Consider the following 16,089-nt stretch of genomic DNA (forward strand, 5'->3'; position numbering starts at 1 on the left):
ACAGAACTCCTTTATGCAATCGCGGTGTCAGATTTTAAAATAGCTTTTCGGTGAAAGCACATTTTGCAATATTCTGAGTACATAGCCCGGCCATCACGGCTAGCTAATTTGACACCCACCAAGTTTGGCCCTCACCAAACTCAGATTTACAATAAGAAAAATTGGATTACCTTTGCTGTTCTTCGTCAGAATACACTCCCAGGACTTCTACTTCAACAACAAATGTTGTTTTGGTTCGAAATAATCCATAGTTATATCCAAATAGCTCCGTTTTGTTCGTGCGTTCAAGTCACTATCCGAAGGATGACGCGCCGGCGCATTTCGTGACAAAAAATGTCAAAATATTCCATTACCGTACTTCGAAGCATGTCAAAAGCTGTTTAAAATACATTTTTATGCTATTTTTCTCGTAAAATAGCGATAATATTTCGACCGGGCGACGTTGTATTTGTTCAAACACTGAAAGAAAAAAATTTTAGTCGTCTCGTGCACGCGCGCTCCAGTGTCATTGTTCTCAGCAGGACCACTCACAAAAACTCCTGCTGTTTTTTGCCTAGAGACTGGAGAGCTCTCATTCCACTTTCTGGCGCCTTCTGAGAGCCAATGAAAGCCTTAGAAAATGTCACGTTACAGCAGAGATGCTGTATTTTTGATAGAGATGCCCTAGAAGGAGAACAAATTGTCAGACTGGGCACTTCCTGTATAGAATCTTCTCAGGTTTTGGCCTGCCATATGAGTTCTGTTATACTCACAGACACCATTCAAACAGTTTTAGAAATTTTAGAGTGTTTTCTATCCAAATCTACTAATTATATGCATATTCTAGTTTCTGGGCAGGAGTACTAACCAGATTAAATCGGGTACGTTTTTTATCCGGCCGTGAAAATACTGCCCCCTATACCATAACAGGTTAATGTATCATTATTACCTCATTAGTTCTCATTAGTGAATGTCGCAAACCCTTGGATATCTGCACGAACCCTAGCCTAAATGATGAATCAGCAATACACAAATTGGCTTAATTATTTATTTACTAACTAACTAAATAATCACAGAAATACATAAACAAACAGTAGATATTGGTTACTAACACAATGCATTGATAAGTCCCTAGTGGGCTAAACCGGTGTGATGGCTTGGTAGACAATGGAAAGGCGGGACAGAGAAAGAGCGGGAGATAATTATATTCATTAAAATGATAATCCTTTGCACATGAACGGCCACTCATTTGAGAATAATTGAAATGTATATACTTACGCCCATATGTCGTTGTTGTCTTCTCTGTTGGAATCGCCGTTCCGTCTGAATTAGAGTCAGTTCATCAGAGAGTCTCTGGTTAACATCCCCAGAAGTCACAATGTCTTTTGTAGTTGTCGCTTTCTCAGCGGCTAAGGATAGTGTCTGTTGCATAGAATAGATGCTTCTGCGGTTGTTGGTATTCTCGTACTAGATTTACGTAATTTCCAGCTGCAGACTAGTAATTCTACATCTAGGATTTGCTCTTATTCTGTAGTGATCGATAGTCTCAGAGTTGAACCATTTCCAGCCGTGTAGCCAATGCTCCACGCTGTATGGTCTTCTGGGCCTATAGAGTTGTAGTTCTTTACCACTTCAACATGTAGCGTCAGCTCCATATTTTCTGGTCTAATGGTCTATAGAATTGTAGCCATTCCAACATGGGGACTCCGTCCCGGCGTTCTCTGACTTAATGTACATTTTGTAGGAGGTGGGTTTTATACTCTGTGGAAGAAGGGGCAGTTGTATGACTCTTAATGTGATATCTGGGCTCATGGGGGTGTGGCCACTGACTAGTTAAAATTTATATGAAAATCCATACTCTCATTTAGAAGGCTAACATCACATTTAATCTTTTCACAAATAGTTTCATATTTACTCATTCATTTTATCCATCATCTGGATGTAAATCTGATAATTGAAAAGATGTTCACAAACAGAGATACAGTAATGTGGGTTTCCTGTCCTTCATGAGATCACCAAATGAAACACACTAGTCATGACTGTCCCTTAAGTGTCCACGGACCACTCCCACATTCTCAACAATATAAATATTGTTTAATTATTGAAATGATGTCCAACGGTCTCTCTGTGTTCCACAATTTACATTCCAATCTCGAACACTACAGAGCATAGGGGCAGCGTATTTTATGACCGACCATATAACAGACGGTTTCCCGCGCTCCCCCTCTACTAGAGAGAGCACGCTGTAGAGCGGACCCACTGTAACCTGACCCTTCAGATCGTCACAGGAGACTTATGACACGTGTAATATCTGAAAATGTAGCTATGTAGACTATCTTACCCTTATAAATCATAGATGGATGCGTCTCCTGTCACGGATGCCATGGTTGCGCTTAGTTTGACGATGTAAACCGGAGACAGGTGTTTTCTCCATCATAATATCATAGCTATCATAACTGATTTCAAAACTCAGTCCTCCAGAAAGAAAAAAGAAAAAGAAAAGAAGAAAAGTGGAGAGCAACACTTATGTAGTTTTACTAGGCGATACATTTTAAAAAAGTCACGTTAAACAGGATGACCTACACATATTGACCAGCTCAAATAGACTGCTGTATGGTCTGCTGTATGGCAGACCAATTCAAACTCATCTCTCAGCATGTCCAGCCCATTCATTATCTCAGCCAATCATGGCTAGCAGGAAGGTTGCTTACTTTTTCTGTTGCTTAACCAACCAGGCTCGTAATATAACAATTGTATTTGTATTTACCGATAGCATACAAGTTTGTTATTAAAGCACATGAAAGTTCACATGTCCGAGAAGGGATTTCTGCCAAAAAAGTTTACGTTCAAACGGCTCTCCTGTGAAGTAGTGACCCGTGACATACGCCTACAGGCCCACCCAATCAGATTGATGTGGTTTAAGCATTGTTGTGGACTTAGACCATCACATTTTTGAATTTTATTCTATTTTAAAAAAGTGTGATTTTGAGAGTGAAAATCTGAAAAACATAGGAAAACTCATAAAAAATGCCATAAGAAAACATTGGATTTTTCACACAGGGTGCCTTTCCTTCACTGGGCGGGCTGTTTTAGGAATCTTTTGCCAAATTTGAATATAGCCACTACATGCAACACTACAGCACTGCACAGGGCCGATGGAAAGACAGCAGTCACATACAGCATGATGTTAAAGGATAAGCAGGCTGTCAGAACCACTCTAAATAGCAGGAGGGTGAAGTCAGGCGCAGGAGACCGAGGTACGTGAAACACACGTTTAATGAGTAAGTCCATAGTAGCCAAAAACAAGGCAGGGTAACAAAACTCCAAAACAACAGGAACAATGAATCCTGGAAAGAGTCGGGACGCAGCCCAGCAACCCTAATGCCCAAAATGACAGTGGCAGAGGAAAACACAAATCTCCAACCTACTAAACGGACGACACGAAAATAATCCCGCACAAACCCCAACAAAAACAGACAGACTAAATACCCCACTAATGACCTAACACAAAACAGGTGCTAACCTAAACAGACATATCCAAATGACACAGAAACAAAGATCGGTGGCAGCTAGTAGTCCGGCGACGACGAGCGCCGAGCGCCGCCCGACCGGAGAGAGGCGCCACCTTCTGTGGACGTCGTGACACAGGCCTTAAACTGGGACATAATAAGCCAGTAGGTCCTAATCATAAGAATACAGAAACACAACCATTAAGCATTTCTCAATCGAAATGTACAACTATTACTTCCCATTGAAAAAACATTTCACCTTTAGCACACAAAGTAACCTGTTACCTAAAGTTTTTAAAGTGGAACTTTGCAGATATGAAACAAACAGACAATCATAATATCAGTCAAAAATAAAAATAAATCCCAGTTTATGCTACAAAACCAACATAATAAGAGGTCTTAAAAATAGGTAATATTTGACTCAACTTTCCATGCCGAACACTAAGGCATTGTTGGCAGAATAGATGGATGCAGTTTGTATTTGTATTTTTATTTATTATGGATCCCCATTAGCTGCTGCCAAAGCAGTAGCTACTCTTCCTGGGGTCCAGCAAAATTATGGCAGTTCAATGCTTGATTAATATAATTCACCAATATCTTTCTTGGTAGTCCAAAACATATTGCTATCAGATTGTAAATTACAGCTGGCCTGGTACATTGCTTGCTGCCTCCATTGGGATGCACTGTTTCAGTTTCAATGACTCAATATTCTGGACAAAAATGGACGAATGTAATTAAGTCTGGGAAAACAATCAAACTATCAAGGGCAATGATCCCAATGTGGCTAATAGGCTATCGTATCTATTTATGTAGCAAGCTAAAAACACAAAGCCTAATGTTAGCTAGCTAGCTGCTAGAAGTATCTCATGTTATGCCATTGGAGGAGTGGTTGAGTGACTGACTTTTTCCCCTCATATCATTTTTCGGTGGCTATAGACAGCTAGAGTTGCAGGTGTCATTTGGTTAGCTAGCAATAACTTGAATGACTGTTATTCAGTTAGCATATCTCTTACATTCACAAATTCACTCTGGCTATCTACTCCGATTTCAGAGCACTCTCGTCTGAGTGTGCCAAAGCACAGAACAACTGATTAATTTATGAATGACCAACACCCGCTGAATATGACCGGTGTAAGTAAACATGGACAAAAAAAGTACTAGTCTAGTCTAGATTATTATTTGACCCTGCTGGTCATCTATGAACATTTGAATATCATGGCCATTTTCTGTTATAATCTCACCCCGGCACAGCCAGAAGAGTACTGGCCACCCCCATAGCCTGGTTCCTCTCTAGGTTTCTTCCTAGGTTCTGGCCTTTCTAGGGAGTTTATCCTAACCACTGTGCTTCTACACCTGCATTGCTTGCTGTTTGGGGTTTTAGGCTGGGTTTCTGTACAGCACTTTGTGACATCAGCTGATGTAAGAAGGGCTTTATAAATACATTTGATTGATAGATAACATGTAAAAAGCCTACCCAGCTCTGCTACTGCGAGTAAAATGATCAGAGTGAGGTGTTCTCTCACTTGTGTCTGGAAGTAGCTAGCTAGCAAGCTAGCCAACTTCAGCCAATTAGCTTGGGTGCTTGGTTGGGATAAGCATGCATTGGCAGGCAAGCTGCAGAAGGATGAGGAGGCTACAATTCCCCGTTATCAATTTTGACGGCCAAATAGTGAAAAGGTTTGAGAAGGATTATCAAATGTTCCTTTGTTAGATTCGAGCTCATCTTGCTCTGGATAGCTTTAGTTGTTAATCTTATTTATATACATATCTGAGGGCGAGAGAGCCTACCTTTTCATGGTTGTTTGATCAATAGGACAGTAAAGTTTCCAAATGTAAGAGGACTCCCGTGGTGTTTACATACAGTGCCTTGCGAAAGTATTCGGCCCCCTTGAACTTTTCGACCTTTTGCCACATTTCAGGCTTCAAACATAAAGATATAAAACTGTCATTTTTTGTGAAGAATCAACAACAAGTGGGACACAATCATGAAGTGGAACGAAATTGATTGGATATTTCAAACTTTTTTAACAAATAAAAAACTTAAAAATTGGCCGTACAAAATTATTCAGCCCCTTTACTTTCAGTGCAGCAAACTCTCTCCAGAAGTTCAGTGAGGATCTCTGAATGATCCAATGTTGACCTAAATGACTAATGATGATAAATAGAATCCACCTGTGTGTAATCAAGTCTCCGTATAAATGCACCTGCTCTGTGATAGTCTCAGAGGTCCGTTTAAAGTGCAGAGAGCATCATGAAGAACAAGGAACATTACATTACATTACATTTAAGTCATTTAGCAGACGCTCTTATCCAGAGCGACTTACAAATTGGTGCATTCACCTTATGATATCCAGTGGAACAACCACTTTACAATAGTGCATCTAAATCTTTTAAGGGGGGGGGGGGGGGGGTTAGAAGGATTACTTTATCCTATCCTAGGTATTCCTTAAAGAGGTGGGGTTTCAGGTGTCTCCGGAAGGTGGTGATTGACTCCGCTGTCCTGGCGTCGTGAGGGAGCTTGTTCCACCATTGGGGTGCCAGAGCAGCGAACCGTTTTGACTGGGCTGAGCGGGAACTGTGCTTCCTCAGAGGTAGGGGGGCCAGCAGGCCAGAGGTGGATGAGCGCAGTGCCCTTGTTTGGGTGTAGGGCCTGATCAGAGCCTGAAGGTATGGAGGTGCCGTTCCCTTCACAGCTCCGTAGGCAATCACCATGGTCTTGTTGCGGATGCGAGCTTCAACTGGAAGCCAGTGGAGAGAGCGGAGGAGCGGGGTGATGTGAGAGAACTTGGGAAGGTTGAAGGAACACACCAGGCAGGTCCGAGATACTGTTGTGGAGAAGTTTAAAGCCGGATTTGGATACAAAAAGATTTCCCAAGCTTTAAACATCCCAAGGAGCACTGTGCAAGCGATAATATTGAAATGGAAGGAGTATCAGACCACCGCAAATCTACGAAGACCCGGCCGTCCCTCTAAACTTTCAGCTCATACAAGGAGAAGACTGATTAGAGATGCAGCCAAGAGGCCCATGATCACTCTGGATGAACTGCAGAGATCTACAGCTGAGGTGGGAGACTCTGTCCATAGGACAACAATCAGTCGTATACTGCACAAATCTGGCCTTTATGGAAGAGTGGCGAGAAGAAAGCCATTTCTTAAAGATATCCATAAAAATTGTCGTTTAAAGTTTGCCACTAGCCACCTGGGAGACACACCAAACATGTGGAAGAAGGTGCTCTGGTCAGATGAAACCAAAATCGAACTTTTTGGCAACAATGCAAAACGTTATGTTTGGCGTAAAAGCAACACAGCTCATCACCCTGAACACACCATCCCCACTGTCAAACATGGTGGTGGCAGCATCATGGTTTGGGCCTGCTTTTCTTCAGCAGGGGCAGGGAAGATGGTTAAAATTGATGGGAAAATGGATGGAGCCAAATACAGGACCATTCTGGAAGAAAACCTGATGGAGTCTGCAAAAGACCTGAGACTGGGACGGAGATTTGTCTTCCAACAAGACAATGATCCAAAACATAAAGCAAAATCTACAATGGAATGGTTCACAAATAAACATATCCAGGTGTTAGAATGGCCAAGTCAAAGTCCAGACCTGAATCCAGTCGAGAATCTGTGGAAAGAACTGAAAACTGCTGTTCACAAACGCTCTCCATCCAACCTCACTGACCTCGAGCTGTTTTGCAAGGAGGAATGGGCAAAAATGTCAGTCTCTCGATGTGCAAAACTGATAGACATACCCCAAGCGACTTACAGCTGTAATCGCAGCAAAAGGTGGCGCTACAAAGTATTAACTTAAGGGGGCTGAATAATTTTGCACGCCCAATTTTTCAGTTTTTTATTTGTTAAAAAAGTTTGAAATATCCAATAAATGTCTTTCCACTTCATGATTGTGTCCCACTTGTTGTTGATTCTTCACAAAAAATTACAGTTTTATATCTTTATGTTTGAAGCCTGAAATGTGGCAAAAGGTCGAAAAGTTCAAGGGGGCCGAATACTTTCGCAAGGCACTGTATTTGCAAAAATCCATTCAGGTGTATTTTGTGGCTTTTAGAGAATGCGTTCTAATGATCTAAAGTCACGCTTCTGCAACTACCTGTAAACACACAGTTCAGTTCAAATCGAATGATGGCTGGCCCGTGTGGTTTCATACATGTATGTTATTTTCAAAGAAATGGCTAACAAGAGCAAGCGCGCTGCAATAAAAAACATAGTTCCACTCACCAGATGATGATCGTTTGAAACTTAACTTCTTGTTGAAACTTATTCTTGAAAAGGGAGAAGCTAACAAATTAGCAGCAACATCCTCTTTGATAACACCTGCTGCAGCCACTGCAAACTAGCCGACAACAAAAGCTAGCTAGCTAGACCGTGGGAAAGCTACTGCTCCATATTGCGCAGTGATTGGATCTTTTTTTCTCTTCATTGTTAACCCTTTCCTTATCAACAAAAAGTTGCAAGATTAAATCATTAAATCAAGATTAAATCATAATTGAAAATAATCATATCATTATCATTAAAATCATTATTTTATAAATCCTTAGCCCTTCTCTGAAGGCGTAAAAGGCCAATTGTTCCCCACTGTGTTTGGGTTAGTAATAATTTGTAGAGTGGCTCTATTTTCCCTCAGCATGCATTTTTTTCACTATTTTCAATGTCTAAAGAATCTATATTGTTCTGAAATATGAATGTGAATGGTTTGAAATTGCTAGCTAGTTAGCGGGGTGCGCGCGAATAGTGCTTCAATTGGTGACGTCACTCGTTATTGGTCACTCGCAATTGGTGACGTCATTTGTCCCTTGCTCTGCAAGGGCCGCGGCTTTTGTGGAGTGATGGGTAACAGTGTTTCGAGGGTGACTGTTGTCGATGTGTGCAGAGGGTCCCTGGTTCAAGCCCAGGTAGGGGCTAGGAGAGGGATAGAAGCAATACTGTTACATTGGTGCCGTGACCCGGATCACTGGTTGCTGCGGAAAAGGAGGAGGTCAAAAGGGGGGTGAGTGTAACCGGTGTGAAATGGCTAGCTAGTTTGCGAGGTGCGCGCTAATAGCGTTTCAATCGGTGACGTTACTCGCTCTGAGACCTTAAAGTAGTTGTTTCCCTTGCTCTGCAAGGGCCACGGCTTTTGTGGAGTGATGGGTAAAGGTGCTTCTAGGGTGGCTGTTGTCGATGTGTGCAGAGGGTCCCTGGTTAGGGGCGAGGAGAGGGGCGAGGAAAGGGACGGAAGCTATACTGTTACATGAACCGAGAAATAGTGGATATTTTGAACTCTTATTATGGTGGTGATTTGACTAAATGCCTTACCTCCTCACGCCATTTGCACACACTGTATATAGACTTTCTTTTTTTCTATTGTGTTATTGACTGTACGCTTGTTTATTCCATGTGTAACTCTGTGTTTTTGTTTGTGTCGCACTGCTTTGCTTTATCTTGGCCAGGTCGCAGTTGTAAATGAGAACTTGTTCTCAACTGGCCTACCTGGTTAAATAAAGGTGACTCACATTTTTCTGGTCTCGGTCTTAACTCGGTGTCAGACCCCTTGTCCTCCTCCCAGTCTTGGTCTTGACTCGGACTTGATTTGCTCCGGTCTTGGTCTAGAATCGGTCTCACTTTAAGTGGTCTAAAACACAACACTGGTGTGAGTCAAATTGAATATGCATGAACCTGAGTTTTTTTTTCTCTCTCTCCTTTACCTCCCTCTCCTCTCCTCTCCTCTCCTCTCCTCTCCTCTCCTCTCCTCTCCTCTCCTCTCCTCTCCTCTCCTCTCCTCTCCTCTCCTCTCTCGATTTCCCTCTCTTTCACTCCATCTCTCTCTCCTAGCGGTCCAGTCTCTGAACAGTCTGAATGACCAGATAGCCCACTTCATGGTGACCAGGCCCGCCACTCTGTCCCGGGAGGACGAGGCCTTCATGCCTGAAGAGAGAGACACCTTGAAGGAGTCCATGGCCCTGATGAGGCACCTACTCTTGGACGCACAGGTACAACCCCTGACGTCTAACCTCTGACCCCTGATCATTCACCACCTTTAAAACCAGGTCAAGATTCAAAAGGGCAAACAAGTCTCTTTGCTGTATGAGTCTGCAGAAATCATGTGGGGAAGAAGGAATGTTTTCACAGCAATTCAGGGCATTAATGTTATGATGACTCATACTTGGGCTGTTAGACTTGACTAGAGTATTAATAGTTCATTCACTCCAATCTCATTAAAAAGTATTTCAACTGATACTATGCTAGACTATTTCCCTTCAAGCAAGCAAACTAATATTTATTTATGGTATATTATGATGAAGTTTGCAGGTATCTAATTTAGTCCTGGGACATTTGTTCTACTCTTTCACTTTGTGTTTCCTTTCCCTGGAGAGGATGTAGCTTCTCCCGGGGAACAGGCACTGACAGGGCAGCTATGAGCTTACTGACTCTATGCAGGACCTGGGAGAGACAAAAGTCCAACAAAACGAAATCGTCCCAAAATGTCGACATTTGAATAATTGAATGCCACCTCGTTCGGAGAGGAGCATAAATAATGCAATGGTCTCTCAGTCTCTCTGAAGCTCCTGATCAAATTGAGCTGTTCAAAATCATTAGTGACAACATCAGCACTGCAGATATGGCCATAATGTGACTGGCTCTGCCGCGGCTCGCTCACTAATTACAGTATGCATAAACCAAGGCCCAATATCATGCCATCCCAAGCGCCCAACAGTGCAATTGCATGCTGGATATTGTCTCCAATATGGCAACACACTGTTGTTGTGGAGGGAGTCTGGCCCTAACTCTGTGATGAAGCAATAGATTGTTTGTATGTCTCTCAATCCTCAGGAGGCTTGGAAAGAAAATGCTTGCTTCAATCACAATGATTTCCATTGTCTTTTCTAAAGACTTCTTTCCTGAACATAATGATGTCCTTTCTTCATCCGAGGGGACTCTTTATGTATAATATGTGATGAATTTCTATAGAATGAATCCGTCTGGCTGTAGGGAGAAGTAATAAAACAATCTGCTTGAATCCTCCGGTTTGCCTTGGATCATTTGATAATTCCTCTTTACAGTTTTTATTTCCCCCTTTATCATCTTGTTCCCTTTCTTGTTTTGATGGATGTTCTCCAGGACTTGACATAGTGATGCATTTGGCTCATCCTTTAGTCACATCACACACTTGATGGATATAGAGTCCCCTCGCCATTCTCCCTAAGATATTTTCCTGAGACGCTACGGTGTCATTGATTAAAGAGAATGTAATTCAGCAAAAGGCCATCGCCTTCTCCTCAGCCCATTTGTATGCAAGCCGGAGTGAAAGATAGTTAGCCTGCAGTCAGTTTTTCTGCAGCTCAACAATAGAACACTGTAGGGTGATGGATGAGCAGTAGCCTCTGCCATGAATGGACTGCTGAATATCCCTGTGAGAAGTTGTACTTCTAAAAGTTGGTAGTAGTTTAATGTTAACTGAATCATCCTGTAGCTATCAAGTTGACTAATGATCTACCTGTTGCCATGGCTCTGTGTCCAGTAGACCCATTATCTTTACCTGCACCCCTCTCTTCCCTTGTTGTCTGTCCTGTCACCTGAGCCCCTCTATGAGGCCCTTTTCTGCCCTGTCACAGTAGCGTAGCTACAGTATAGGCTGCTCCTCTTCGACTGACAGCTGCTTGCTGCCATAGCGATGAGTCTTGTATCCTCTCCAGGAGATTCCTTACAGGAGAGTGTGTAGTGGTAGGCTAAGCTTACACATCAGTCTGTCTCAGTGGGTGTGTCTCTCTTCTACATTCCCTCATTTCCTCTGGGTATGAGCACAGTAGGACCTTTCTGAACTGTGCTGCACAGTGCTATGTTTAATCAGACTACATGATCACAGTAATTACAGCCTTATATCTATAGTGTATGACTTTGCCCAGAGAACCTCCCAAAATAAAAGGTGAGAAAAAATAAGACTATTTCCATGATGCCTACACAGGAGCAGTGTCTGTCTGTCTGTCTGTCTGTCTGTCTGTCTGTCTGTCTGTCTGTCTGTCTGTCTGTCTGTCTGTCTGTCTGTCCAAACAGTAGAGCAGCAGCAAGCACTCAGGTGGAATATTAAATCAGTCTCTCCCACCCTCTATCCCCCCCATCTCCCCTCTCTCTCCTTCCTTCTGTGTTAGCTGCCAATCTCGGGGTAAGTCTGAACCAAAAGTCCAGCTAGCTGACAATGTTTCAGCAGCAGGGCTACAGCTGACCTCAGCCTAATTGGTTCTGTGGCAGAGCCAGACTGGGCTGTTCTGGCACCCCGCGGAACCTTAAAGAGCCGCAGAAAGAAAAAAGCAACTCTGGAGCAGTGGCTAGTTTAGCATGTCAATCTTGGTGGGGAAAACTCAACACATGTTTTTTTAGATGCATGCCAGCAAAGCCACTACACAACACAACACTAAACAATACATGAATTGCACTATAATTGCGACAAACGGTGCCCACAAACTGTGATGGCCTACATAAAGCTGTCCCAACAGCAGAGCTTTACTTTCAGCAACATGGAGTGAATCTTTACCACTGCTACACCTGGCTATCAGCAGAGCCTTGTCTGTCAGAGAAACAGTTCATTCAGGCTCATTTACTGCCTTTTAAAAACATGGCTGATATGGCTGACTTGCTTAAATAAACATGGCTTCTACTGACTCCTTGTGGATTTGTGTAACTCGATAAGAACCACATTCTCCTTCATAATAACGAACGCCAACATGAGTTTAGACTGTTGAACCATACACCAAAATTATTACATTTATGTTCAGTAAATTCATAATGTTTATTCTTGTAACGGCTGTCTGAAGAAGTAGACCAAGGTGCAGCGTGGAGTTTGTTCATCTTTTATTTTGGATGAAAAAAGGCACTTCACAAAGAAAAACCAAACGACAGCCAAACAGTCCTATCAGGTATCCTAACACACTAAACAGAAATGAACTACCCACAAACCCCAAAGGAAAACAAGCTGCCTAAGTATGACTCCCAATCAGCGACAACGATGTACAGCTGTCCCTGATTGAGCGCCATACCAGGCCAAAACAAAGAAATACAAAGCATAGAAAAAAGGACATAGAATGCCCACCCAAATCACACCCTGACCAAACCTAAATAGAGACATAAAAAAGGCTCTCTCAGGTCAGGGCGTTACAATTCTTATATCATTGACCCTTACACACACCTGGGTATCAAGATTTTGATTGTATGACTTCATCTTCAAATACCATTTTTTCAGGAATCTCTTGCGAATGATTTTGCCGAAAATGGTGTCTACGCCGGGCTGGGCTGGTTCCCTCACTTAACAGAGCACAAACAGAAAACATGTCTGATGAAACTGCAGTTTATCACAATAAAATGACAGCTCTTAATAAAGATTGTTTAAAAAGAAATAAGACCCTTCTATACGATATTAAATTAATTATTTTGAGCTGATAGGCCTGCCTTCATTAAGGCAGGCCTTTGAAGGTGTTAGAAAAGTCCCTAGCTCTAAGTATAAGTGTATAAGCAAGTGCAAGCAAATGAGCTGCGACGAGTTAGGCCTTCGTTCAGAACTTTCAAAATGGACACCGACAGAAATTCAGATAGATGTTAGTTCAGATAAATTCAGCAGGACGTTGAGGCATAACTTTACTCTTCTTTAAGTCACCAGAGAGAGAGAGAGAGATAGATAGAGACGCTCTTAGCCTACCATTTGAAGTATTTTATTAGGCCTATGTGGTCTAAAAAGGAAAGAAAATACAATCACAAGGATCCACTTTTATAGACAATATACCTATGCACACATCGCATCGCTCAAACAAACAACCCTCACAATATCAACTGGAATTACATGAGTTTATTAGTGAACGTTCACTAGCGAACATGGTTATAGACCCAACAACATTAAATCATCCCCTCCTCTTGGTAACAGACCCAACAACATTATATAGTATCCCCTCCTCATGGTTACAGACCCAACAACATTATATAGTATCCCCTCCTCATGGTTATAGACCCAACAACATTAAATCATCCCCTCCTCTTGGTTACAGACCCAACAACATTATATAGTATCCCCTCCTCATGGTTACAGACCCAACAACATTATATAGTATCCCCTCCTCATGGTTACAGACCCAACAACATTATATAGTATCCTTCCTCATGGTTACAGACCCAACAACATTATATAGTATCCCCTCCTCATGGTTACAGATCCAACAACATTATATATTATCCCTCCTCATGGTTACAGACCCAACAACATTATATAGTATCCCCTCCTCATGGTTACAGACCCAACAACATTAAATAATCCCCTCCTCTTGGTTACAGACCCAACAACATTATATAGTATCCCTCCTCATGGTTACAGACCCAACAACATTATATAGTATCCCTCCTCATGGATACAGACCCAACAACATTATATAGTATCCCTCCTCATGGTTACAGACCCAACAACATTATATATTATCCCTCCTCATGGTTACAGACCCAACAACATTATATAGTATCCCCTCCTCATGGTTACAGACCCAACAACATTATATAGTATCCCTCCTCATGGTTACAGATCCAACAACATTATATAGTATCCCATCCTCATGGTTACAGACCCAACAACATTATATAGTATCCCTCCTCATGGTTACAGACCCAACAACATTATATAGTATCCCTCCTCATGGTTACAGACCCAACAACATTATATACTATCCCTCCTCATGGTTACAGACCCAACAACATTATATAGTATCCCCTCCTTATGTTTACAGACCCAACAACATTATATAGTATCCCTCCTCATGGTTACAGACCCAACAACATTATATAGTATCCCCTCCTCATGGTTATAGACCCAACAACATTATATAGTATCCCCTCCTCATGGTTACAGACCAAACAACATTATATAGTATCCCTCCTCATGGTTACAGACCCAATAACATTAAATCATCCCCTCCTCTTGGTTACAGACCCAACAACATTATATAGTATCCCTCCTCATGGTTACAGACCCAACAACATTATATAGTATCCCTCCTCATGGTTACAGACCCAACAACATTATATAGTATCCCTCCTCATGGTTACAGACCCAACAACATTATATAGTATCCCCTCCTCATGGTTACAGACCCAACAACATTATATAGTATCCCCTCCTCATGGTTACAGACCCAACAACATTATATAGTATCCTTCCTCATGGTTACAGACCCAACAACATTATATAGTATCCCCTCCTCATGGTTACAGATCCAACAACATTATATATTATCCCTCCTCATGGTTACAGACCCAACAACATTATATAGTATCCCCTCCTCATGGTTACAGACCCAACAACATTAAATAATCCCCTCCTCTTGGTTACAGACCCAACAACATTATATAGTATCCCTCCTCATGGTTACAGACCCAACAACATTATATAGTATCCCTCCTCATGGATACAGACCCAACAACATTATATAGTATCCCCTCCTCATGGTTACAGACCCAACAACATTATATAGTATCCCCTCCTCATGGTTACAGACCCAACAACATTATATATTATCCCTCCTCATGGTTACAGACCCAACAACATTATATAGTATCCCCTCCTCATGGTTACAGACCCAACAACATTAAATAATCCCCTCCTCTTGGTTACAGACCCAACAACATTATATAGTATCCCTCCTCATGGTTACAGACCCAACAACATTATATAGTATCCCCTCCTCATGGTTACAGACCCAACAACATTAAATCATCCCCTCCTCTTCGTTACAGACCCAACAACATTATATAGTATCCCTCCTCATGGTTACAGACCCAACAACATTATAAGGTATCCCTCCTCATGGTTAAAGACCCAACAACATTATATATTATCCCTCCTCATGGTTACAGACCCAACAACATTATATATTATCCCTCCTCATGGTTACAGACCCAACAACATTATATAGTATCCCTCCTCATGGTTACAGACCCAACAACATTATATAGTATCCCTCCTCATGGTTACAGACCCAACAACATTATATAGTATCCCTCCTCATGGTTACAGACCCAACAACATTATATAGTATCCCTCCTCATGGTTACAGACCCAACAACATTATATAGTATCCCTCCTCATGGTTACAGACCCAACAACATTATATACTATCCCTCCTCATGGTTACAGACCCAACAACATTATATAGTATCCCCTCCTCATGTTTACAGACCCAACAACATTATATAGTATCCCTCCTCATGGTTACAGACCCAACAACATTATATAGTATCCCCTCCTCATGGTTACAGACCCAACAACATTATATAGTATCCCTCCTCATGGTTACAGACCCAACAACATTATATAGTATCCCTCCTCATGGTTACAGACCCAACAACATTATATAGTATCCCTCCTCATGGTTACAGACCCAACAACATTATATAGTATCCCCTCCTCATGGTTACAGACCCAACAACATTATATAGTATCCCCTCCTCATGGTTACAGACCCAACAACATTATATAGTATCCCCTCCTCATGGTTACAGACCCAACAACATTATATAGTATCCCCTCCTCATGGTTACAGACCCAACAACATTATATAGTATCCCCTCCTCATGG

General features: G+C 41.9%; 1 protein-coding gene across 4 annotated transcripts in view; it reads left to right on the forward strand.

Annotated features, from left to right (window-relative positions):
• Positions 1-16,089, forward strand: part of LOC106565964 (kazrin) — a 402,794-nt gene that overhangs the window by 47,763 nt on the left and 338,942 nt on the right. For all 4 annotated transcript variants that reach the window (XM_045691861.1, XM_014133668.2, XM_045691860.1 and 1 more), the window contains exon 2: positions 9,318-9,475. In XM_045691861.1, coding sequence (XP_045547817.1) covers positions 9,318-9,475 — 158 coding nt within the window. The remainder of the gene's footprint in view (positions 1-9,317; positions 9,476-16,089) is intronic.

The sequence above is a fragment of the Salmo salar genome, chromosome ssa12 (genome assembly GCF_905237065.1).
Source record: "Salmo salar chromosome ssa12, Ssal_v3.1, whole genome shotgun sequence".
NCBI classification, from domain to species: domain Eukaryota; kingdom Metazoa; phylum Chordata; class Actinopteri; order Salmoniformes; family Salmonidae; genus Salmo; species Salmo salar.